The sequence below is a fragment of the Castor canadensis genome, chromosome 18 (genome assembly GCF_047511655.1).
Source record: "Castor canadensis chromosome 18, mCasCan1.hap1v2, whole genome shotgun sequence".
Classification (NCBI taxonomy): Eukaryota; Metazoa; Chordata; class Mammalia; order Rodentia; family Castoridae; genus Castor; species Castor canadensis.
The window spans coordinates 10,890,042-10,916,063 of record NC_133403.1 but is presented as its reverse complement, the minus strand read 5'-3'; the positions used below and the strand labels follow the sequence as shown (position 1 = coordinate 10,916,063).

The 26,022-nt window shown below is 51.6% G+C and overlaps 1 protein-coding gene and 2 long non-coding RNA genes across 3 annotated transcripts; 1 reads left to right on the top strand and 2 right to left on the bottom strand.

Annotated features, from left to right (window-relative positions):
• Positions 1-1,609: 1,609 nt before the first annotated feature.
• Ggt1 (gamma-glutamyltransferase 1) lies at positions 1,610-19,164 on the bottom strand. Its single transcript, XM_020169908.2, has 14 exons — positions 18,885-19,164; positions 16,828-17,064; positions 14,061-14,236; positions 11,966-12,096; positions 11,739-11,825; positions 8,384-8,576; positions 7,943-8,100; positions 7,009-7,158; positions 6,367-6,503; positions 2,913-3,100; positions 2,582-2,709; positions 2,368-2,480; positions 2,178-2,291; positions 1,610-1,914 (listed from the first exon to the last, which is right to left on the bottom strand). Exons 3-14 carry the CDS (start codon positions 14,219-14,221, stop codon positions 1,768-1,770), a joined length of 1,707 nt encoding a protein of 568 aa, XP_020025497.1. The 5' UTR covers positions 14,222-14,236; positions 16,828-17,064; positions 18,885-19,164; the 3' UTR covers positions 1,610-1,767.
• On the top strand, positions 15,027-15,725 carry LOC141418915 (uncharacterized). The gene is made up of 2 exons (XR_012443573.1): positions 15,027-15,157; positions 15,460-15,725. It is a non-coding gene; the product is annotated as an uncharacterized lncRNA (long non-coding RNA).
• Positions 19,165-22,663: 3,499 nt separating the features above from the next.
• LOC141418914 (uncharacterized) lies at positions 22,664-25,968 on the bottom strand. The gene is made up of 3 exons (XR_012443572.1): positions 25,306-25,968; positions 24,952-25,059; positions 22,664-23,532 (listed from the first exon to the last, which is right to left on the bottom strand). It is a non-coding gene; the product is annotated as an uncharacterized lncRNA (long non-coding RNA).
• Positions 25,969-26,022: the final 54 nt, after the last annotated feature.

Genomic DNA, 26,022 nt, shown 5'->3' with positions numbered 1-26,022 from the left:
GCCCACCTCCTGAAATAGCTGAGAAATGAGACCCAGAGAAGGAAGTGTCTGCACAGGCCATACAGTCTGCTCCCATGTCCAAAGCTCCTGGTCAGCCTGAGACAGAAAAGCTGCTTCCCGTAATCCTGTTCCCAGGGCTGCCTCGCAGGGGTGGGGGAGGCTGTGGGTCCCTCCTCCTGCCTCCAGCTGCCCCCCAGGCTTCAGTGACATTGCTCAACCAGGAACCAAAGTGCATTCCTGGATAAGGTCCAGCACACCCACCCACCACAGTCCTCAGAGGCCAAGACAGTAAGAACAAGGACAACAGGGTCAGGGGTGGGACATCTCCCCTTCTCTCCCCAGCATCCTGGTCAGGCAGAGGCCAGGGTTCAGAGAGAGCTTGATCAAAGACCCAGGGAAAGGATTCATGTCATGCTGGGCCCTGGCCAGAGGCTGGGCTGGGAGATCCAACTGGGAAGGCCCTGTCCTTACCTAGAGGTGACGGGAGAGGGGAAGATGGGAAGGAAAGAGAGGGGAATTCAGATCCCCAACCCCCCCCCCCCCCCTCCGCCCTGAGTTAGCCTGGGGCTAATCCTCATGAGGTCTGGAAAACTGTAATACACCCACCAGCTGGTTGGGGCCAGTGAGCCCCATAGCCAGCTCCCCCATCACTGCTATGCAACCTAGAGCACCCTCCTTCTGGCCTCACTCTTCTCCCTGCAAATGGGGCCATGCCCTTTCCTCTCAGGCTAAAGTAAAGATTGAAGAGTGACTGCCACTTCTTTCTGCCTAGCCTCTCTTTCCCAGGGAATCCCAGAGATAGAGCCTTCCAGGTGTTAGCCTCAGCCCTAAAGGGTGTACCCTGCAGGCACAAAGGCCCCATTTCCCTGTGGGTGCTTTGGAAGCACCAGTTTTCATAGCTAGGAGAGCTTCCTGGCCCCTTCTCCAGCATGTGTCCCAGCCATCAGGGACTCCCACAGTCAAAGGTGATATCTGTCAGGTTGTGATCCCACATATACCTCAAAGAGCTATCACCAGTTTCTCCTCTCAGGCCCAAAAGAAGGCTGGAGGGTTTGGCCCCTTATAAGGGATGCTGTGCTTAGCAGTGCTTTCCAGACCACCCACCCCACACCCTGCCTGCCTTATTTCCCTCAGGGATCTATGGACTTCCTCTGGCTTGCTAGCTTGCTGTTTTATGAGAACTGGACTTGTATAGCTTGGATTTCACTCTGGGTTTACCTTTAGAAAGTAACTCTGGGTGTAGATCTGAACAAGACACTTTGTGTCAGTCTCTTCCCCAATCTCTACTCCTCAGACCTCAAGTCTCCATATGTCTTGGCAAGGGGGATGGGGTGGAGCCCAGAAAACCCTTGAGTGTGAGGAAGTACCCCAGTTCCCAGTAGTGCTGGCTGCCCTCTGCTCAAGTCAACAGCAGGGCTGGGGCTCTCCCTGGTGGCCAATACTAGGAAGTGTTGCTGGCCAGCTCTGGGAAAAGACAACCAGCCAGGGCTCCTGGTCCCTAAGGGCTATTTCTACCACCTGTAGTGTGAAGACCTCTAGATGGCCTTTGCTCCACCTTGCCATTGCTACCCTAGCCAGATGGCTCCATTTCATACACAGGACACTGAGGTCCAGGGAGTGGGGAGACTGTCCAGAGCCTGGCACAGCGGCCCCCATTTATTATGCTGCTCTGCCACTCTCAGAGAGAGTGTGCTCCAAAGTCCCACTCCTGGTGCTGGTGAGAATCTTGTCCCTGGGTTGCTAGTCGATCTTGCTCATCCCGAGCACTCAGTAGCCGGCAGGCTCCCCGCCTTTCCTGGAATCTGAGGCAGCTGCCCAGCCACTGGCCGTTCGGACAATGGCCTGCACCACAGCAATGAAGGTAGAAGTCACTTCAGTATAGTGGTGCCGATTCTTCAAAGCTGCAGCCACTGCCTGGGGGTAAGAAGGCAGAGGAAGGTCTCAACAGAGCTATAGATGTGATCCTGGGTGGTCACGGGCCTCATAAAGCCATATGGTGCCGTTTCCAGCCCAGGTGACAAGGAAGAGCAAGCTGGGGGCAACTGGACCTAGGAGCTCTAACAGAGGTAGGTTTCTTGGCCTTCATTGCAAAGGGGTTCAGGATGACCAAAATGTAAGCCTCTAGTCCAGGGCACCCTACAACCCCTGTGACTCAGTTTCCCCAACCTCCAGCCTACCTGATCAATATGTTTCTCCACTGTTGTGGTGTTGGGCAGAAGCTGGTTGTGCAGCCGGGGTTCCTCCACCGTCCGCTTCACATCATAGCCAAACCACAGGTTGTGGATGATGGCCTGGGGGAGGAGAGATTGGTGAGGAGTCACCGTGGTCCAGAGACAGGGGCAGGGAGGACAGGTAGGTAGCACATACCAGTGCAGTGGCCGTGGTGATCTGTGTGCCCCCAGAGGCTCCCACCACCATCCGGACTTTGCCATCCTGATCCACAACGATGGATGGACACATGGACGAGAGTGGCTGCTTCCCTGTGGCCCATGAGGGGTGGGGATTACTTATCAGCTGCCTGTCCAGAACAGCAGCCTTTTCCCAAACCCAAGTCCCTTACCCCAGGACCCCAACCCTGCACCTGGCTTGATGAAATTGGCTGGTGAGGGGAGCACTCCGAACTGATTGATGAAGTTGGGAGAGCTGAAGTCATCCATCTCATCATTAAACAGGATGCCACTGACCTGGGAAAGGACCTTGGAGCCAAAGCTGCAGATGGGTGAGTTAAAGTACTATGAACAACACAGCCCAGCCCTGCCTGGTCCCTGCCCTACCCATCCAAGCTCACTCCTGTGAGGCCCATCCAAAGCATTGTTTTCCACCATGCAAGTGGAAGACCCCCTTATGGGATGAGGACAGCCCCTTGCCACCACCTCTGACCCTGCCCCATCCAGCAGCCCCACGGCCCCTACTAGAGGTTGATGGTGCTGGTGGCTGACACAGCGCTGCCATCCTCCGCAACCACTGACAAGTGACCGGTGCCCCCATCATCGGGAGTGTAGAATTCAGGCTCATAGTAGGAGGCCATGTGCGTGGTGTCGTCGGAGATCCGGGCTTGGAGCTGGGCAGCGAAGAACTCAGAGCTCATGTTGTAGATCACCTGCCGAGACCCCAGAGCTGGCCTGAGGAAGTGGGGAGGGAGGGCGGGGAAGGGGGCACAGGGTTGTCCTAAGCAGGTCTAGGGACCCTCCTCCCACCAGCCATGGGTCTGACCACAACCTGCCTGTACCCTAAACCTCTGGGGCACTCCAGGGCCCAGGGGAGAGATTCAGCCTCTCACATGGCCCGTCTGATCCGCTCTTTAGCCTCTATCATCGTTGCATTGCAGCAACTCTGAATATCTGTCCACCCCACCATGAATTTTCATTCATGAAATTATCTATGGAGTTTTTGCTTACATGCCCACAGCTGAGGAATCAGCAAGAAACGAACACATAGATGGGGAAGGTGCTAGAAATAAGAAACCAGAAAAAGGGAATGGAGAGGGGTAAGGTGTGGGCAGAGTGGTCAGGGAGGGATTCTTAGATGAGATCATGTCTGAAAGAGACTAGCAGGAGGCCTAAAAGATACAGGCCTTGGCAGAGGTTGGGCAGAGCTGTGGTTGACAGTCAACAATGAATGGAATGAGGGAAGAAGAGACTGAAGATGCTGGCTGGGACCCATTCTATAGGAAGTAGAGTAAGTATCAGGAAACATTTTCTCAGGGTCCCTCTGGTGGCTATGTGGGGGATACAGAGGAGGCTTTGGCTAAGCAGGCTATAGATGAAGGTGGCTCACCCCCGATGGGAGAAAGAGAATAAAAAATGACCTTGAAATCTTCAGTTCAAGCCAGGCGCTGGTGGCTCATGCCTGTATTCTGGATACTCAGGAGGCAGAGATCAAGACGATCACAGTTCGAAACTAGCCCAGGCAAATAGTTCATAAGACCCTATCTCAAAAATACTCAACACACACACAAAAAAGACTGGTGGAGTGGCTCAAGTGGTAAAGGGCCTGCCTAGCAACTGAGAGACCTTGAGTTCAAACCCCAGTACTGTCAAAAAAAAAAAGGAAAAAAAGAAAAGAAAATCTTCAGCTCAGAGTGGCTATTAACTGGAGACATAAACACTGCAGAAGGGAAGGTGTTGAGACAGTCAGAGGATTAATTTTAGACCCATACCCATCAGACACTGAAGAACATGACTCAGGTAGATGGACCCATGATGGCTGAGGTTCCCAAAGTGATGGCAAAGGAAGATAAGAAAAGAGGAGATGAAAGGGAGACAAACGAAGAAGGGACCCAAGGAGGCATAGCAAAGAAAATGACTCAAGAAGGTTTCAACAAAACCCCATGCAGGAACTGACCAACTGGAGAGAAAGCTCTTCAGCCTGAATCTGCTTATGAGAAAACAGAAAGAACCAAGATGTGAGAGATGCTGCAAGACAATTGCCTGGGGTTTAGAAATCAACAGACTAGCCCAGATTAAGAGACCAGAGAGGTGTAGTGGTTAATCTTGATTGTCAACTTGATTGGATTAAGAGATGCCTAGGAGATTAGCAAAGCCCACCTCTGGGTATCTCTGGAGGGCACTTCCAGAGACTATTGGATCACGAGGGCTCTGATCTAATCAATGTTTTAATCCATTGATAGATTCCAAATCTGAACGGACTATGGAGGATGAGGCATAGTTGGAGAAAGCAGGCTGCTGCAGCCTGCTTTTGAAGGGTATATCTTGGCTTTGGCCATTTCCTGTTCTCTTTTGGTTTTCTGGCAGCCATGAAGAGATCACCTCTACTCCACTACGTCCACCATGAAGGTACAGGCTCAGAAACAGTCAGCAGCCATGGACTGAAACTTCTGCAACAATGAGCCAAAATAAATCCTTCCTCCCTTTAAATTGCTTCTCTCAGGTATTTGTCATAGCAACAATAAAGCCTAACACAAGAGGCATCATGGCCAAATTGCAAGGTGTGACTGGACCTAAAGAGCACTAGGTCCCTCAGAAAATGTTCTGCTAAAGGATCATGAGGTCTTGCTGTCAGATTTCTGACTGAAACCATTGCTCCTAGGAGATACATCCTGAAGTGTGACATGAATGTGGAAGGTGGAGATAGAAGAAAGACTGGGGTTCCAGGGAAAGAAAACAGGTATCCACTGATGTTTTTGGGGGGGGATTTTTTTTTTTTCGGCTTTGGAGTTTACACTCAGGGCTTTGCACTTGCTGGGCAGGTGCTCTGCAATTGAGCCATGCCCCCACTTCTCCTCCCTTTGTTTTCAATTTTATAGGTGTGGTGATCAGTGTGAGATGCTGCAAGAGGGGTCCAAAGTGGGAAAATGAAGCTGTATGTAGAGATCTGGAGGCATGGGGGTCAAGCAAGGAAAAAGTTTGAAGTATGAAAGGATGAACTGGGGGTGTAGCTCAATGGTAGAGCACTTGCCTAGCATGGGCAAGGCCTTGGGTTCAATCCCTATCACTGGAAATAAAAATGAAGAGAGGGTGATTTCGGCTGAGGACAGAGGCAGCAGCAGGAAGGTCAGCCAAGGACTCTCTGGGAGGAAAAAGGGGAACATGGAAAGAGGCAGAGAGGATCATTGTAGGAATGGTGTGCACAACCAGAGAGTGGACAGAACGGGCAGCCTTAGGCAGGAGGGAAGGCAGAGGTAGGCAGAATGGAGTCGGTGGCTTCTGATCCCTCCAAGAAATAAGATGCCAGGAGGCTTGCTGCAGTGGTGGGTGGTGGGCTGCTGAATGCTCACTGGAAAAGAGAGCTGAGGCCCCTCTTGGCTGGTCACAGGTCAGTATAATGGGGTCTACAAGTCTACACCAAAAGGCTGTAGATTCAAGGAGATAAGGAGGGACATGAGGGACCCTGGCAGGAAGGGATGTGACAGAGATCCCAGGACAGTACTAGCATGGAGTTGAGGCACCTACCACGTGAGTAGGCAAGGTTATGCTGGGCCAGGGATGGGGATCCGGGAAGTATCAATTCCTCTGCTCACCCGGTCCTTAATCCCTCGCAGATCCTTCATATCATTCCTGAAGTCTACAACCCTCCATGCATCCTTCACTTCAGGACTGAGTACTCCAGAATCTTTTAGGCCAAGAGCACTGTATGTGCAAAGGCCTTGAGGTAGGAGTTTAGCCAGAAAGGGGGCACTAATTACCTGTTGTCAAGTCTATTTCCCCAGCTCTTCCCATACCATGAGCTCCGTGAATCAGAGGCAGGGTTTTGGGGTAGCCAGTCTATTCCAGCACACAGTAGATCCACAATCAAAGTTTGTGGCAGAGATGGATTCAGAAAGCAAACATGAGGCTGAGGTGGCCTCAGAACCTCACCCAGCACTTCTATGGCAAGTCCCTTATCCACTGTGGGCTGGCCCCTTACCTGAGACACATCAACAAACTTGGGGTCACCCAGCAAGGTCCTTTTGGCATAGGCAAACCGAAAAGCCTCCACAATGCGGTGGTATGTCAGGCCTTTCTGCTCAGGTGTTTCCACACTTGCCGGTGAAAAGTTGTACCCTGGTTGGTCAGAACCAAGTGTGAATTGATCGGCCCCAGAGGATGGGGGGCTCAAAGGGTTAATGCCTCCCCTGAATCATCCTCTCACCCCCACAAGAAGGTAAACACTTAATAACCAACAGCAGTGTCCACTTCAGAAAGCTGTCAGGACAGGGCCTCCAGACCTGGGCCTCACATACCCACGCAGAGGAATCCAAGTTGTACAAAGTCAAGGGTAAACCACTTAGACTTATCAGAAGCACCCTCTGGACCAAGCCCCTGCCCTAAAAATCCCACCTCTCTCTCCCTTCCACCACTCCTCCTCCAGCTTCACCACCATGGATAGCACCAGGCACTCCACACTGCGCCCTGCAGGAGTAGCGATGCATGACAGGGCTCCTTCCACTCTCAGTAATGAAAAGACACAGGGAGGGGAGGGCTAGGCCCCAGATGCAGGAAGATAGAGTGTGGGGAAGGAGAGGCAGTGTCACAGCCTTCTCAGCAGGGCCGTGATGGGACCACTCACCTTTGAGGATGTTCAGAATGAGAACCAAAACAGGTCCACTGAGCGGGGCATTGGGCACATATAGCACCAAGTCCCCAAGGCTGATATTCAGGGGGTGCTCGATCAGCTCAGCACGGTAGTCATTCAGGTCCTCAACAGTCATAATGCCCCCTGCAAGGGAATGGCAGGTTGGTGACACAGGGATAGGGCTGTTCCGTGGATATAGGGCTGCATTGTGGGATGACTGGTTACAGCACTGGGGTTGACCCATGAAGAAAGTCAAGGGTACACTGTTGGCGGGGGAGGCCAGAGAGAGTTTTTTCTAAGTAGAGAACATCTGCTCCTATCCTCTCCTCACAAACTCCGCCCTCTCTTCCCTTGAATGGATGGATGGAGAGCCTCTTAATTCAACAAGGACTCTCTACAAGCTAATTTCTGAAAGGTCGGTAATGTTTTAATCACCATCCTCCATAAAAAGCAGACAAAAGCAACAGGCAAAAGGTCACAGGCAAGCCTTCTGAGCCTGCCCCGTCCTGTTCCTCTCTCACAAGCCCATCCTCAGCCCTGTGACCCTCCCAGAGAACCAAACCCTCCCTGGCAACCTTAGCCCAAACTACTCCTCTGTTAGGAAGCTTGCTCCCTGCCTGACTAAGCTGCCATCTGTAGCTCAGTCACCTCTTATAGGATGTCCTCCCAGATCTGAGTTGGTACTCTAGCACTTCCCTAACCTGGGCTTTTACCTAACCTGCATTCACCTACGAGGGACTTTCTCTCCAGCTCTTCCCTGCCTCTCTGACTGAACAACGAGCTGTGGAAGTGGCCCATGACTGACTCTCCCCTGCCAAGAACTCCCTGAGGGTCCAGTGTCTAGCCCAGGCAAACCCTCAGGGTCTGAGCCCTGGCTCAGGGTTTCCACCGTGAGGTTCCTCACTCACCCCTGAGGTGGTCCACTCACCAGCTGCCTGAATGTCCTTCACAATCTGGGCTGTGAGGCTCCCATTGTAGAAGGCCTGAGCACCCTCTCGGGCCAGTGTCTGGAGGGTGTCAGCCAGCCGGGGCATGGTCAATGTCTCTCCCTCCTGGAGCACCTTCCCGTCCCGGCAGAAAACCTCGCTGGAGCAGAGAGGCTCACATGAGGCAGCAGGTTGGGCAGAGTTGACCAGCTCATTGCCCTCCATTCCCACCCATACCCACCCCTCCACCTGTTTGGTTCCCCTTGGTTCTTAGGAAGGAAGGCAAAGAATGGACAGAGCCTAACAGATAGTTGGTTCTGTCATTTGTGACTCCTGATGTCCCATGCCATTCTGGCCACTTGGCCAACCAATGCCTACTAGGGCCCCCAATGCAGGCTCAGAACATGCCTTCCCAGGCTGCAGGCCCCTGCCTGCAGACATACCACAGGGTGGGCGTCTGCTCAATGACCTCCCGTTTTCTTTCCAGGGCCCCTGCCAACCCCTTGCCCACAGGGAAGCCTTGGCGGGCCAGCTGGATGCTGGGCTCGAAGAGGCGATGCCAGGGCAGACGCCCATGCCGCTGGTGTGCCAGCTCATAGCCACTGATCTCCCCAGGAACTGCCACCGATAGTCCACCTGCGGGGGGGCGGGGGAGAAGGGGAACATTAGTGTCTCTTAAAGGCAGCATCCCAGACACCTTCCCTAACCCATTTTCCAGATAGGGCAAATAAGGCTTAGGAAGGAAAGGTGTGGCAGCTGCAGTTCAAGAACTGCCTATCCCACATCAAAGTCGGGCACGAGCTTCTGAGAGCCAGGTTCTTAGGATTCTTACAAGTATATATCTTGCAAAATCTGACACCCAGCATATAATTCCTCCTACCTTAAAAGAAATCCTCTCTTGACTTCAGGCCATATTCTCATGCTACCCTGCTTGCCAAACTCACAGGTGACACCCATGCTGCCAGATGCAGCATTCTGCTCAGTCTTTCTTGTTGTTTTGGTGGTACTGGGGTTTGAACTCAGGGCCTTGAGTTTGCTACCCCTTGAACCACACCCACAACTCTTTTTTTTATAACTTTAGTTATTTTTCCGATAGGATCTCATGCTTTTTTGGGCCTGGGCTGCATAACTGGGATTACAGATATGAACTACCACGCCCAGCTTGCTTGCTGAAACAGTACCTTGCTAACTTTTTTTTTATTTGTCCAATCCAATTTGCCTCAAACCATCATTCTTCCAATCTCTGTTTCTCCACTAGCTGGGATTATAGCCCTGCTCCATCAAGCCCAGATTTTTAAAATTTTTTTATGAGACAAGCTCAAGCTGACTTTGAACTCTCAATCCTCCTGGCCTAGCCTCCTGAGTGCTGGTATTATAGGCATATGCCACCACATTCACCCTGCTCAACCTTCTAGAGTTCATCACTGTTTCTTCCTGAGCCACCCCTGTGTCATGCCTGTCTAGCTCCTTCCCCTCATCTCCTCTGCCTTCTTCTGTGTCTCTTGCCATTTCCACTCTCTCTTGGTTATGACACCAGCTCTGGACTTCAGGTTCCACTTATGCACTGACAACTCTCAGATTTATCCTCTGGCCTATCCTGCTTCCCTATCTGCCAGACCCAAGTATCCACCTGCCCACTTAAAACAAGCATCTCAAACTTAACCCAGCCCCAACCACATTCCTGAGTCTCTGCTCAAACTCACTCCCTGCCAGCCATGTCTGTCAGGGTCATCCTGTCTATCCAGATGAAGACAAAAGACCCTAGGGTCACCCAGCACTCTCGGTACATGTATGCACCAAAACTGTCAGCAGATAGCAGGCTCTGTCACTCACATGTTTTCAGCACCAGCCACTTCCACTCTCCCTGAATTATTGGAGTGAACTCCTGCTGGGTCCCACTGGCTCTTTGACCCTTTACACAGCAGCATGAGCGATCCTATTAGCTACAAACCAGATCCATCCATCTCCACTCAGACACTCCAGGGGACCCTACCATATTCAGACAAGGGGTAGGGGCTTTACTGTGGCCCATAAGGTCAAGCAATGTAGACCATTCCATTGGACCCCTCCTCCTGGGTGGGTCACTTGTTGGCAGCTTCTCTGGCTCCCTGTAAGAAATTATCTCTACCCCTTCCACCTGACTATTCAGTCTTCCCTGAGATACCCACACGCTACTCTTACCCTATCCCTATCTCTGTTCCTTTGCTCAGCTGTCCCCTACCCTGACCACACCACCCTTTATAAAATCATGTCCCTTAGTCCTCAGGCTCTGCTCTCCCCACAGCCCATGACACTCTGGCATCTGCTCAGCCTTCTCCTCTCTACCACCTGGAGTGCCACTTCATCCAGGCTGCAAGTTGCATTCTTTGTCTTTGTTTTGTATCCAGCTTTGGGAACAGAGCATGACACTATAAGGGCTCAACAAGTCCTAGTTGAACAAGTAAATTCTAAGTGTCCACAAGCTGCTAAATTTGTAAGATTCCAACATTCCCATATTCTGAGCAATTTCATTTCTACACATTTTTTTTGAGGTACCAGGGGTTTGAACTCAGGGCCTATCTTGACCCACTCCACCAGCCCTTTTTGTGTTAGGTATTTTCGAGATAGGGTCTCGCGGATTATTTGCCTGGGCTGGCTTCAAACCACAATCCTCCTGATCTCCACCTCCTGAGTAGCTTGGATTACAGAGTGAGCCACTGACACCCACCCAGCCATTTCTACACATTCCGAGTTTCTCAAGGAATATGAAAAATCAAAGATTATGTATGTTGGGCAAGAATCCAGAGGCCGCTCAAAGGATACCACCCAGGACTCTGTCTCTGGATATCAGCCCCGCCCTTCCTCCTTCTTATCCTGAAATCCATTCCACCTCCTCTGCATATTGCTCCCGGGGTACTGGCTTCCCCTCATCTACCAGGGGAATTCAGGAATCTCCCCTCCACTTAAGGCCTTGTCAGAAAAGACAGATTCTGCCCCCTACTCTAGAGGTCTCTCTCCACAAATGAATGAATGAATGACTTCACAATCTCAGCTTTACCATCTCCTGGATGGGTGACCTCAATCAGTTTGCATAATCTCTCTGGGCCTCAGCAATTCTACCTGTAGAATGGGAATCAACATAGCATCCCCTTCCTACCTCCAAGGACATAGGAAGGATACAAGGGGCTAATCGGTGAAAAGCACTGAGTAAGGTGCCAGTCCCATTGACCCCTGGGATATGTGAGGTGTCCCTCGGGACCTGTGAAAGATTGGCTCCACTCCTCAGGAACATCAAAATCCATGAATGGTCAATCCCTTATATAAAATGGGATAGCAGTGTTATATAAACTGCACACACCCTCCCATATACTTTAAGTTATTCCTCGATGACTTACAGTACATAACCAATGCAAATGCTATATAAAATAGTTGTTATAACTGTGTTCTTTAGGAAGTGATGACAAGGTGAAAAGGTCTACACATTCAGTACAGACGCAATTCTTTTTCTCAAATATTTTCCATCCATGGTTGGTTGAATTCACAGATACAGAACTGGTGAATACAGAGGGCCAGGCATGATTATTCTCACCATGTTCAATCACAGGTGGTCCTGGAGGGCTCTGAGTAGAAATAACAGAACCTGTTCCTCCCCTCTACAATGACGGTTTTACCATTCATTACTGGAGGGTGTTATGGTGACAGGAAGGAATAGGAGCTGTCCTTGGGCCTTGGACAAGGCCATGCTTCTGCGGGTGAGGCAACTTCTCCATGATTTGCTCTGATCCTATACCCACACCTCGAGCCAATAAAACAGCTTACCTTCCTCAGACTGCTTAGAATTATTGAACATGCTGGCATGAGCTAGCCTAGGAGCCACCTCTCGGGCATTGATGATCTCAGCTTTTCCTAGAAGAAGAAGCAGGTAGGCAGGTTGGACCAACCCCAACCCTTCCTGCCAAGGGAGCCCAGGGGCCACCCAGCTATGCTATCTCCCAGCCCAAGTCCACTCCCTGGGTCACTCACCCGCCCAGACCCCAGGCACTCACGCGTGGTGCTGTTGTAGATGGTAAGAAACAGGCCGCCCCCGATGCCCATGCTGTGTGCGTTCATCAGCCCCATGCACAGCAAGCCAGCAATAGCTGCATCCACCGCTGAGCCACCCTCCAGCAGCATATCCCTGCCATTGGCATGTGGGAGAGGAAGATCCTGAGGTTCCCCAGGCCCCATACCTATCTTGCCACCTACCTGTCCACCTCCCCTACCCAAAGGAAAACAGAAGAGTCTGTGATTTTTTTTTTTCTTTTTGGAGACAGGGTCTTGCTATGTAGGCTAAGCCAGCCTCGATGGTCTTTTTTTTTTTTTTTCATTTTTCTTTTATTATTCATATGTGCATACAAGGCTTGGTTCATTTCTCCCCCCTGCCCCTACCCCCTCCCTTACCACCCACTCCGCCCCCTCCCTCTCCCCCACCTCAATACCCAGCAGAAACTATTTTGCCCTTATTTCTAATTTTGTTGTAGAGAGAGTATGAGCAATAATAGGAAGGAACAAGGGTTTTTGCTGGTTGAGATAAGGATAGCCTCGATGGTCTTGAACTCTCTCGATCCTCCTGCCTCAGCTTCCCAAGGGCTGGGATTAAAGATGTGTACCACCATATCCAGCAAGGTTTTTTCTTTCTTTTAAATATTTCTATATTCATTCCTGTCCAGTGAGCACATCAACCACATTTAAGTTTTTGGTTTCCTTCCCTTTCCCTATCCCTCCCATGCGTGGCCTCCCCTGAGTGTGACCTGTGTTCCAAAAGCTGCATTTGTTTTAGGTCTATAATCCGCATATGAGGGAGAACATAGGAATTTTGGCCTTCTGAGCCTGACTAACTTCACTTAAGAAGATGTTCTCCAGTTCCATCCATTTGCCTGTGCATGACAAAATTTCATTCTTCATGGCTGAGTAAAATTCCATTGTGTATAAATACCACATTTTCTTAATCCACTCATCAGTAGTGGGGCATCACGGCTGTTTCCATAGTTTAGCTATGATGAATGGCGCTGCAATAAACATGGGTGTGCAGATGTCTTTGTTGTAAACTGACCCGCATTCCTTTGGGTATACCCCTAGGAGTGGTATTGCTGGGTCATATGGCAGATCTATTTTTAGTTTTTTAAGAAGACACCATATTGTTTTTCCATAGTGATGGAACTAGTTTAAATTCCCACCAGCAGTGTATGAGGGTTCCTTTTTGCCCCCCACATCCTTGTCAACATTTGTTGGTTTTGTTGTTCTTGATGGTAGCTATTCCCACAGGAATCTTAGAGTGGTTTTTTCCATTATGGCCAGGGACGGTGAGCATTTTTTCATGTTTTTAGCCACTTGAACTTCTTTCTTTGAAAAAAGTCCTGTTCGGTTCAGTTAACCATTTCTTCACTGGGTCATTGATTTTGGGGGAGTTTAGTTTTTGAGCTCCCTGTATATTCTGGTTATCAGTTCCTGTCTGATGTATAGCTAGCAAAGATTTGTAGTCCCATTTGTCCATCCTTTCTCTTAAGTTGCTGAGTCACTTGAGTTCTACTGAGGAAGTCATTGCCTATACCTATTGGTGGGACTAAGGTTTGAACTCAGAGTCTCATGCTTGCTAGGCAAACATTCTTAACACTTGAGTCACTCTGCCAGCCAAGTTTTGGGTTTTTTATGTTTTTTTTTAATACTTATAGTTTTTTCTTTTCCAATCAAACAAATATATATGACTTATTTGCAAAATGGAAAATATTTTTTTAGTGACATTTTTCTCCTTAAGTTCCTAAGTGGGAACTGATCACTGAGAGAGGACTCTAAAGTAAAACAGCAGCATTTATCTAGAGAGATAAATAGATACTCTTAGAACTGAGAAAAGGGGCCCACACTGGCTACTGGAAGACCAACACTCTGTTCTCAGGGTCCCTGTCTCTTCTCCCCTGCCAGAAGCTACTGAAAATCCAAGAAAAGGACAGGCAGTTCCATGTACATTGGACTTTCTTTGTTCAGGAGGCCTATTTACAGGTGAGGAAATTGAGTCTTGAAGGGGCAAAAGCTTTGCCCAGGTCTACTTGCATAGCTGCCCCACACCACCCCACACTCTGCCCCAAATCAGGTGGTCCCACTCACCTCCCAATCTCTGAGCAGTGTTTGGCATCTGCAGCCACGGCTGCCCTGGGGTATACATGGTCAGGCTTCCTGGAGGTAGAGGGCAGCCAGAGGCAAAGGACGATGATGACCACCACCAGAACCACGGTCAGCAGGCCCAGCACCACAAACCGATTCTTCATGACTCTATACCCTGGCTGCACAGGATAGGGGGAAGAGAGGAGTCAGGTCCAACCTTGGGTACTCCTAGACCCCTCCCTCAGAGGGCACAGTCTAAAGTCAAGCCTCAGAAACACAGCCTTTGTCTCTTTCCAGCCTCCTCAAAGATGTGCGGGCTGTCCAGCCCCCAGACCTTTGGCCAGGCCACTCACTCTGCCAGTGACTCTAGACGCCATCTCTGCCCTCCCATATCCTCCTTGCTTATCCCAGTGAGGTCCTCAACTCCAACAGAGACTCTTCCTAGAAGCCCCTTCAAGACTCCACATGCCCTGTCTACCTTTTCATAGCAACCAAGCCTCCTCTGCCTAGTGTGGTACTCCAGAAGTACACAGCTAGCCTCATTCCTTATGTGCCTCCCACCCCAGCCCAGAGCCAGGCATGGTCTGTGGGTCCCACAGAGTGGTGGCACAGAGCATGGGGATTAGCATCCATCATGTTCTCCAGGGGAGCACACCCCAGTCTCCCAAAATCAGCAGACCAGTGCATGGAGCCAGCACTTACCGTCCAGCAACAGGTAGGAGCCCCAAGCTTGCCTAGGGAGGTAGCGCCAAAATAGGAGGGGGTTTGGCTGAAAGCAACTGTAGAAATAAACGGGGTCTCCCTCACACCTTTCAGGAGTTCGTGGCCACAGAATCTTCTCTAGAGACTCCCTGACTAGGCAGCCTCCTTTCCTCTGAAAAATCACAAGGGAGGACCTGCAGCAGGCCCAGCCCCTTCCAAGGGGCTCAGTGTGACCTCCCTCTGCCTCTGGCTTGTTCTCTACTTCCAGTTGAACTCTGGAGTCAAAGAGGCTGTCAGCCGTGCACATGTCTGCATGACTTCTCCCAGCATTTCTCCCAGGCACAGCCCAGGGAGAGTCTGCAAAACAGGGCATCCCTGTACAAGCCCAGGATTTGGTGGTAAGTGTGTCATGTGACAAAGGGGGCCAAGGGACCAGAGCCAGCCTGTCCCTGTCTGAGTCTGGACTTGCCACTTGCCTGCTGCAGGGCTTGGGCAAGTCACTTCTCTGTCCAAAGCTGGCCTCGCTTGCTGGGGGTGTTATCAATTGAGTAGGTTAGAATGTGTGCAGTGCTAAGTAATTGGTGGCTATAATTAATTATTTTCATGGACATACTGAGGGATGCTCCTTGGAGGTGTGTGTGGCACAGGGGGACACTGGTAGACCTTTTATGGTGTATTTCCCCTGTGTACTTCTTTCCAGGCTATGCAGGGAACGATTGATACAGCCTCAGGGTCCCTATGGCTGTGGCAGAAGGTGAGGGGTGTGACCCCAACAGAGAAGGAAGAATGTGGTGACAGAGTCAGCAGGGGATCCCTTCTCCCAGACTCCATTCCCTCCAAAGGGTTGCATCCACCAGTGAGTCACTCCAATGAGTCCCAGGCTTGCTTCCCCTCTGCTTTCTCTGTCCCTGTTCAGAAGGTCTGAACCTGGAAGCTAAACATGATATCCCAGAGATGGTCTAGGAATAGAGTCCTTATCTGCTTCTCACACCTGCAGGGGGCATTCCAGACACGAGCATGGAAGGGTGGCTTGATAGGCATGGAATGACAGATGACATAATAGGATTTGGATCTTCAACTAAAGTGGAAAAATATAGAGACTCATACCTCTTGGTGCAGAGGGGGAAACTGAGCCCTACAGCAGAGGGCCTGGTGGGTGGTCACACAGTTGACCATTATCCCCACATCTCCATCAAGCTCCAAAGCAGCCCTCCCTCACCTTGAGCACCACTGCCTAAATCCAGGCATGACTCTTTCTGACCCAAACACACAGCCTTCTTCTTATCCTTCCTCCCACCAGCTCAGTCCTGCAAAAAGCAGCCAGAGGGCTCTGTTGTTCCAAAGTGCCAACCAGGCCCTGCCTTCTTCACTGTCTGAGGGACAGTCCATACCCTTCACCAGGCCTGCTGGCCCTCTGAGCAGGCAATACTCTGGCCATAGTGGGAAGCCTGGGTCTGGGTCAAGGGTCCTGATAAGAAAGTCATACTGGGAGGTCTGACAGGCTTCAGGAGCCGGGCCAGCGACCGTAGCATCGTCCCTCTCATATGTAGTAGTGTTGGGTCTGATCATTCATTGAGTATTCCACACAGCCCTGGTCCACTTTGGGCACCCTGAGCCTTACTTCTCCCAGGCTTGGGGTTGTGAGCTGAGACTCATCTCATAACCCTAGGGTGAGCCAGCCATCACCCCCAAGACACACATTCCAGCTTCCCTTGCCCACCCATTTCTCCATCTGTACACTTAAAGGTCCAAGTAAGGTAACTCAGCAAGACCCGGCCTGCCAGAAAACATGGAGCAGGGAGTGGGCAGCACTAACTGACCCCTCAACCCCGCCCCCACCAACCCTGCAGGGACAGGGAGAGCTGGCCCAGCCTCCTGCAGGCAGATGTTCCCAGCCCAGCGGAAGATGCCCTGCTGGGGACTAACCTTCTTTCTCAAAGACTCACTAACAGAATATCCAAGTCCAAGTAGGTGTCAGAAGGAGAAACCAAGGACAAGGAGTGGGTCATTCATAGCTCCAAGCCTCACACCCAGACCCCTCCCTCTTTGTAACCCTGGTGTGGTTTACCTGAGGCCCAGGGCAGCAGCAGGGCCCAGGGGACAGTCCTCCTTCCTCAGTAGACAGTTCTGGACTGGGGCACCCGCCAGGGAGGAAGAGGCAGATTTGTCCCCTGGGAAAGTTCTAACCACAGAACTGGCTTAGTCTCCGCTCCCAGAAGTATCAAGAGCCATACCCACAGGCCCTGCAGAGCTCCTCAGGGGACTTCCAGATTGGGATCAGGATCTGGAGATGGACACCTCCAAGCTGCAAAAGCAGGAAAGGTGCAGAAGTGGCCAAAGACCCCTGTGCTTACCTACTCCCAGAGAGGACAAGAGGTCAGCCAGGGAGTGACCAGCATCCCCAGGGGGGGCAGTTGGAGGCAGCCGATTAGAGTGTAGAACCAGCAGTGATCTGCCAGAGGTCCAGCCAGGCTAGGAGGATGGTTGGAGCTGGGAGGATGGTTGGAGACTGATGTCACAGCAGCAAGGAGGCACGGTGACTAGGCTTGTCACCAGGTGACTAAAGTTCATGCAGCCCTGGGAGGGCCCTGGGCAGGGAGGTGGGAGGTACCATGAGCCTGCGAGAGGGTTTCCCCTTTCTCAGACTCAGTTCCCTCCAAAGGGCAGCATCCACTGGTGAGTACCTCTGGGGAGACCCAAGCTGGATTCCCTTCTGGCCCACCCTATAACTGTTCATAGCATTTCAATTCAGACCCTAGAAATGGCTCCTAAAACAGTGGAGTAGGGGTGCCCTGGGCACCAGACCACAACCTGAACCTTAGAGGCCTCACCGCACCCTGCTGCAGGGAGCCCCTGGAACATGGCCTGGGGCCCCAGCGTCCAGACCAGTTCAACCACTAATCCAGGAAGTTAAAGCACTGCAGGCCCAACAAACTCCCTAAGCAGCCTAGAAAGGCAGAGCTCAGAGAGCGCCATGGCTAGCCCAAGGCAACACAGCCCAGCAGTACAGTCAGTGCTACCCCATACCTTCACCAAGTTGCTGTGAGTCCCTGAGCAGCTCACCAAGGAAGTCCCAACTAGGAATAGCTGTGGGCCTGGCCCAAGGGGCCTCAGACACTTTTCCCCTTACCCTCTTGACACTCATCTGCCAGCTGTCAATGTGCAAGCCTCATTCACCCAGAATGACTTTGAGTACAGCCCCTCTCCAACACATACACATACACACACACACTGAGCTGACTCTACACTAAGCACTGCACACAACCAAGTAGGGAGCATGAGGAAGACGCAGACAGAGCCAGCCTGGAGTTTCCCTGCTAATCCTCCAATCCAGCCTTCGCAAAGCCACAGGAGTAAATCCAGAGCACAACCCAAACCTACTCACAAACAGGAAACCAAAGCTTAAGCAAAAGCAATTTACCCAAGGTCAGCTGATCCTGGGAGGCACGTGAACCCCCAGGTGGGCCCAGGACCCACCCCACCATCACCCCGGCCCCCAGGGAGGAGTCACCTCCTGTGGGCCCAGCCTGGCCTCCATGCCCTTCAGGATTCTCACTGCTGCCTAGATCTGAAGTTGAAATCTGCCTCCCTTGCTGCCCAACCTGGTAGCATAGGGTTGAGTATTAGGAGAAAAAAACACCCCTTCCCCAAGACTTGAAAATCACAACTTGTTGGAAATCTACTGAAAGAGGTGCCGAGAGTAACCTTGAGGTGCCGAGAAGACCCCTGGAGTTGGGTAATGAGCTATTCATTGCACAATGGGCCTGCCCCAGCTCCACCTCCCCCACAACCAGAGCCCAGAGAAGACCGGCATGGCTGGAGGACACAACGCCTCCCAGTCCCCGTCACAGCTGCAGCTCCTCTCCAGAACAGATCACTATCCCTGTCGGGGCTGTGAGATTCTCGTGGACCTCAGTTTCTCCATGCAGCACCCCTCCGTCTTCATTCCAAGTCTACTTTCTGAGAAGTGGGTTTCTTCTCAGGGGACAGTGACTGCACTCTTAACTCTACAACACCTGCCCCACAGCTGAGCAGAGCAAGTCAAAAAGCCTGGGGCCGGCCAGCTCAAACCCACTTACCAGATAAGAAACCAAAGCCCCCAGCCCAGACCCCATGACTGCCTACCTGAGAGATCCCAGAAGGATCTGTTCATAGCCAGCCTCCTGTCTTCTCCCAGAAATGCCGCTCACTTGCGCCACACAGATACACAAACCGAGGTTCAGAGACAATCTCAGCTACGGCATGGCCAACACATGGCAGAGCTTAGGGAGCTCCAAGGCTGAATTTCCCCACCTACGATGCCTAGCTGCTCAGAGAGGGTGAGCAGCACTTTGGGTCACACAGCTGCTGGAGCACAGCCAGACACCTGCTGGCTCACCTGATTCCCAGTCCTACACAAGCACAGAGCTAAGTCCCCATACCCAGCTCCTCCCCTCCCTCCCCCTGCCAGCCTAGTGTGGGAGGAGACTTTAAAGGTACAGGAACTATTCCAGGTGTGAAGAGGGTTGGCTCCTGGTCCTATCCCTCCAGTTGTATGACTGAAACAACTGTGGGTTTCTCAAGCCTTCAATGAGAACTCTGGGCCGAGAGGGACTCAGTAGAGCTAAATGAGCTAGGTTTCAGCCAGAAGCAGGCAGGCTGAAGTTTCCCTAGATGGAAGTGACCTACACTGCCACCTCCAATAAATAGCTGTCACACAGAGCTATAGTGCAGCCAGTGTCTATACCTGCAGGAGTTGGGGTGGAAGCATGAGGCCTCATGAGCTTTAAAGAGCCTAAGATTCCTTCCGCAGTTCTGGGGTAGGAGGCACCCCTCAAAACATGCCCTCCTCCAACCCTCCAAACTACATGTTGGAGAGTGTAGGGAAATGGTGGTCACCTAGATTGAAGGGAGTCACATAAACCAAGGGAGTCTTTCCTAATGCCCTAGCTTCCTGGGGCACTGGCAGTCAGGCTGATGGAGGACACTGGGCAGTGGAAGCTGGGGTATGGAGCCCATTTGCTCACACTCTGACCTACTGTGACCTACTGCATGGGACGGGGGATGGGTGCCACTGCAGGGCTGATAAATCCAAGCCTCTAGGCCACATAGGACCTGTTGCCTTCTAGAATTATGATCATTAATACATTATTCATTCCTTCCCCTAGATAATCCTGGTTCCTCTGAATTCTTCTCCCAAGTTTTTCTAGCCTAGTTGGAGATAAGATAGTGTTGTCGGCCCAGGGCAGGAGGAAGAGGCAGACATTAGAATGAGGCCTTGGGAATCCGGGTTAGAGCTGAGATTGGATTGGGGAGGATATGCCAGCAGAAGGAACCAGTTGTGCCTGGAGGCCAGGATTTGGAAGTTTCTGCAGGAGCAGTAAGTGCTCAGAAGGACCTCTTGTCTTCCCTGGGTCCTCCTCCCTGGGCCCTTCCTGAGCCCTGAGACATCAAGTCTGGAAAAAGGAGGCAGCCAAGCCTAGACCTTGAAGGCCAGGCTATTCTGGACTTTGAGAGACCTGGGAGGCTGGTGAATATGTCACCATGCTGGGTAACCCATTAACCCTGGCTCACTCATTAAGACTATGGTGGGTGCCCATTAGTTCCTTGACAGTTTCAGGAACCAGGCAAATGGCAGAGGAAATGGGAAGAAGGGAGTGTGGATAGGGACTGGCTGAGCTCTCTATGTCCTTGTTTCTGAAGGAAATTTCCCATGCTAGGCTGGATGGAGGATGCCCCTGCCATTGTCCCAGTGCCTTTCATCAACTAATTACCCCTTTTGTGCTGGCACCAACCAACCATGGTGCCTCAGGGGCCTTGGCTAGACAAGAGGCTCAAGGGACCAGTCCAAGGGGAGGCTCAGGACCCAATCTCCAGCTCCCTTACTGAGAAATGAGTTCAGAGTGACCGCTGAGGCACTTCCTGTTACCAAAGCCCCCAGGATGTGCCCCACCCCCAATCTGGGAAAACGAAGCCCTGGTAAGGCAAAGTGTGTGTTATCGGCAGAGTAAACCAAATTCTAAGAGGACAAGGGACCTGCCCAAAGTCCCTCAGCAGGACAGGGACTCACAATAAAGGGAAGGCTGTGCAAACCACTTCCTGAAAGTGGTATCTCATTGCAACCTGGACCACGCTCCACCTCACTGTCAGGCCCAGGAAACTGACAACACCTGAGTGCCAGGAAATGCAGAGCAAGACTTGAACCCCAAGTGAGCCACCACAAGGGCCATGGCTGATAAAGCCAGTGACATCCTAAGTCTCAGCATGAGTAAGCAAAGTAGGCGGGTCCTGATACAAGTAGCAGCAGTTGCATACTGCAGACAGAATCTCGGGACCTCCCAGGAAACCTGATATCATCCAGGACATTTTGTATTCTTAATAAGCTGATGGAATGAAAGTGACTTCAAATCTTAAAAGCATAGAATCTTAACAGCATAGCATCTTAATCAACTTTAGGATAACAGAATCTCAAATGTTTGGTCCACTCCAGAAAAGATCATCTTACACACCTGCTCTAATGGTAACCTCCTCACCTCTAAAGACAGCAAGACTGTGGGTGGTTGGTTAGTTCTTCCCAGTGTCAAGCCCTAATCTGCCTCTTTGTAATGCCTTCTGTGGGCTGCATGAGCCAGCCTGTTTCCAGTGGGCCTGGCCTCAGACCCTGCCCACTGTCTGAAGCCATATAGCAGAAAAGCAGACACAGACCCTGTGGTTACCAGGCCCACGGCCTCTCAGAACCACACAGACCACATATTAAAAATGGAAGGAAGAGTCTATCTCAGTGAAGAGGCTGACATCACCCCGTGGTGGTCAAGAAGTAAACATTGACTGACTATAGTATGAGCAGAGCTCCTGTGCCCCCAGAGCCTGGTCAACACCTCCTGGCACCATTTGCAGCATTCCCTATTTCTGCATCCATCTTTGACGTGAAGATGGAGTCTGGAGCTTGGCCAAGAGCGTGGGCCTCTAGAATTACCCACTCATTAATGCCTGGGAGCACTGAGCAGCAGGCCTGGTCTGGCACCTGATGGATGACATCCAGCTTGCAAACTCAGTGGCAGGAGTACAAGCCCTAGAGTCCCTAGATTCAAACCTTTCCCCTGTCACTAATGGGTAAGGATCTAGACAGCTCCCCTTTCCTGGTCTCAGTTTCCTATGTGGAGAGCAGAAGTAACTAGAAGTTTGACTGGGATGGCTGTGCACAGACTGCAAGAGACATTCAACCCCTCTCCAAAGCCTCACAGGGGTTGCCCCAGCTCCAAACCCTGGGTCTGCAGCTACCTCTGTGGCCTGATGAACAACTCAGAGCAGAGGTCCAAAGTGCCCACTTCCTGGCCATCCTGTCTGCTCTGCCCATGTCACCCTCTCCAGCTGGCATTTATTATATTACCTGGTAATTATCTGCAGTGTCTGGGAGCTCCAGAGGGTTGGAAGAGAAAGGCTGAGTCTTATCCGTGTCCCAGTTCTCACCCTGTCACATGTCCCGGTCTCTAGGAGAACCAACCCACTCCTGTCTCAGCTTCCCAGTCACACACCAAGCCTATCTATCTACCCATTACTCTGCATGACTTCACCAGTGCTCAAACTGCCCCACACTTTCCATGCACACTTTGCTCAGCTCACCCAGGCTTCCAGAGCTCCCCTCTTTTGCAGAGCCTTCTCTGCCTCTCTCACCTCTTGGATGCTGGGCTCAGTTACTCTCTTAATGATGAGTCCAAGACTGAACCACTGGCTGATGTTTCAGACACCCCAGGTCAACATGCCCAAACCTGAGCTAAGCAACTGCCCTCCCCAGACCTCCACCAGCCCTAAGTAGGCACCCCTACATCCTCACTGTTCCCTTCCAGTTATTTCTATCTATGACTCCCACCCAGTCACACCTGACCCCCCCCAGCTCCCAACGACCACTCCTAATACCTCGTGACTCCCAGTTATAGGTTGCAACCCTGATGCTGTCCCCCTAATGTAGCCCCAGTTCTCAGCATGCAAATCTGAGCACGTCCCTCCCCCATTGGAACACCTTTCAGAGGCCCCCTTTGCCCTCGGAGAAATTCTTGCCTTGCTGGTGCCTGCCCATCTCCTCTGCACTTAATGCTCCAGCCAGGACTTTTTACAGGCTACTGCCTTGGCCTGAAGCACTCTTCTTTCAGGCCCCCGACCTCAATACAACTTTCTGAAGTGTTCCTTTGCCCTCATCCAGCTCAACTCTGTGAACAAGCTGTTGCTGCCACCTCCTCTGTGTGTCTTAGCCTGTGGAGTATCCCCAGGAATCATCCCTGAATGGACAGAAGTTGGCTGTGGGGGGCTGAGTGCATTCCATATAAAGTCATAGAAGAGTGAATAGAGATGCGACTTAGTGGTAGGTGCTTGCCTACCATGTATAAGGTCCTGGGTTCAAACCCTAGCACATAAAAAAAGAAAGAAGCCACAGAAGATTATGGCTTCTACGGCCTTTTAAACACCTTTGCCAGATGGGCATTTTATTCCCCCCATTTCACAGATGAAGAAACTAAGATTCGAAGAGACCACTATGTGGATTGAACAGTACCCTTCCCGCCACCAAGTTCATGTTCACTTAGAAGCTCAGAATATGACCTTACTTAGAAATAGAGAGTCTTTGCATAAGTATTTAGTTAAGATGAGATCATACTGGACTAGGGTGGGCCCCAAATTCATTAGCGAGTGTTCTTACAGGAAGGCCATGTGAAGATAGTCACCCAGGGAAGACAGCTGTGTGATGATGGAGGCTGAGATTGGAGCGATGCAGCTGCAAGCCAAGGAGCACCAAAGATAGCTGGAAAAGACAGTAAGACTCCTACCCCGGAGCATTCAGGGAGTGTGGCTCTGGTGATACCCTGATGTCAAGCTTCTAGTCTCTAGAACTATGAGAAGATACATCTCTTGTTTTAAGCCACCGAGCTTGAGGCAATTTGCTATGGCAGCCACAGGAAACTAATATCGCTGTGAGCCTTGTCTATGGTTATATCCTCAACAAAGGGCAGCCCAGAGGATTTGAATCCAGTCCTGAGCCTATATATGTGCTGTCCCTATCCCATATGAAGGAACTTTGCTGTTCCTTCATGACGATCCCTGCCAGAGGCTGACAACCCCATCCTTGCAGAGCAAGCTTGGAGAAACTTTGTCTCCATAGACTATCTATCTGTCTCTTTCCTTCTAGTGAAGGTTCTGAAATCATTCTGCATCTTTCTTTGCCATGGCTACCAAGAAGCTCTATGTTACCTGGCTACCTGCTGAGATAACATCAGCCCTGAGTTGACTTATTCCTCCTGGACTTGGATGTCCCTTTGGGTGAGTAGAGAAAGGGCCCAAAGGTAGAGGCTGGTCCAGTTCCAGCCCCAGCTGCAACCCTCCACTCTAGACCTTGGATCCCTATCACTCCAACTGGATCACCACATGGACAGCTAAGGGCAAGCCACCCAAGGTGTGGTTGTCACCAATATCTATCTGGTGGCAGGTCCCACTTGGGTCTTGTATGCTTTCATCAATGCCTGGTGTCTGACTATATCCTACCTATCTGACTCTCTGTTCCTCCAACCAACCTCAGTGGCTCCCTAGGAATGGCAGGGCAGTCATGAAGGACTCAGGTCAACCCCCCATACTGTACATCATCCCTAGGGGCTGAGAGGGCAACACTGAAGTCCCTCTACCCCACTGGATCTTCACAAGCTCTGCTGCCCAGGTCAATTTGAGGAAGAGATGCCAGAAGCCTTTAGTGAAGTATACATGGAGGCTGCGTGAGGTGGAATGATAGCCCTACTCCTGACAGTACAGCTGTGTCTCTGGGGACTCCAGTGTAAAACAGGCTAAGCCAGAAATAGTTCACAAGAGCCAACTCACCCTAGGTACCCCCACAGCAGGCTAAGGGAGGCCCATCTAGGGGCCTGGGCCAGATACCACACTCCCTCCTTTCCTGGAAAAATAGCCTCTCAGCCAGGAACGCGGAAGTTGGGGCTTGGGGCAGTTCTCTGCTTGTCGCAGGACTCTAGCTGTGGGTACCACCCCTATGCCCCTGCCTAGGTTGCTCCCTTCCTGACAGCCATGCTCAATCCTCCTTCCCCACTTCAGTCTTTTCATACTCAAGGGATTGCTGTCCAGGCCTGGCTCAGCCTCTGGAGCCATCTGGTCAGGATCTGGGATCCATCCAGTTTTGGCTCCAGCCCTGAACATACAGGGGAGGAGAAGGAGGGCTTACCTGGCTGCCAACTCTGGGTAGGGGGGTCTGAGAGGTCTCTGAGGCACTGGGGCTGCTGCTTAAAGCTCTGGCACCAACACAGTGTCAACTCAGCACAGCGCCTTGGCCCTGGGGGAGGGAAGACTGGACAGTCATGCAGGAAACCTGCTGTGCCAAGGTGGCCCTAGGAAAATACTAAGTGGAGGAGGACGGGAGGCTGCTGGGGAGAAGGGAACCCAGGAATTGGCCTAATACGGATTAGAGGAATCAGTGGGTGTCTTCTGCCTTGTCTAAGGGACTCAGCCCCAGAAGATCACAAAACCTGCTACCGTGTTCCCTACCCCCACCCCCAATTTCTGGGCAAGAATGTCTCACCCAAAAGAAGGATCCTGGCAGTCATCTCTCACTATATACCCGAAGATAAGTCTCTGGTCACACACCTCAGCCCTTCTGCACACTCATCCAATCTCACAGGCTGGTCACATGCTCTTTGCCTGTGGGAGTGAAGACTGACAACCACAGCCACAAATGACCCCACCAGAGTAATGACAGGAGCCCAGAGGTGAGGGCTGCACAGACAGCAAGCCTCCAAGAGGAAATGCTGAGAAAGCCCTGGGAGGTGAGGATTCCCTTCTAGCTAGGCAGGTCCCTAGAGGAGCCAGGGCCCCTCCCCTTGTCAGGCAGGAAGACTGGAACCAGGGACAGAAGCAAGGCCTGCTGCCAGGCTGCCCAGAGCTGGGCTTAACGGTTAACCAGCATGCCTCAACCCGTTCATCTCCCAGGCAGGGGGTCAGAGAGGGGGGTGGGCTCCACCCAGCCTGCCCAGGCCAAACAGGGAGTGCCACTGAGGATTTGCCAAGGCAGTAGTATCATGCAGGGTGGACAGGTCAGACAAATACGCGCCGCAGGGGCGATTCCTGAAAACAGGTGCTGACATCGCCTAAAGCACCCCCACCCCTCCCAGAGTGCTCTATGCACAGTCAGGGTGACTATTCCCCAGTCAGCACTGGGGCCAGAGGGCTGAGAGGTGCCAAACGCCTCCTCATCCTGGCGGGGCTCAGCATTTCTCCTGGTGTCCCTTCGGAAGCGCTC

Coding starts and splice junctions, on each gene's coding strand:
- Ggt1 (XM_020169908.2), bottom strand. CDS start 14,221: ATGAAGAATCGGTTTGTGGTGCTGGGCCTGCTGACCGTGGTTCTGGTG. Junction 11,826..11,965: donor CATCTACAACAGCACCACGC/GTGAGTGCCTGG, acceptor TTCTTCTTCTAG/GAAAAGCTGAGATCATCAAT. Junction 8,577..11,738: donor TTCTAAGCAGTCTGAGGAAG/GTAAGCTGTTTT, acceptor GCCCCCCCGCAG/GTGGACTATCGGTGGCAGTT.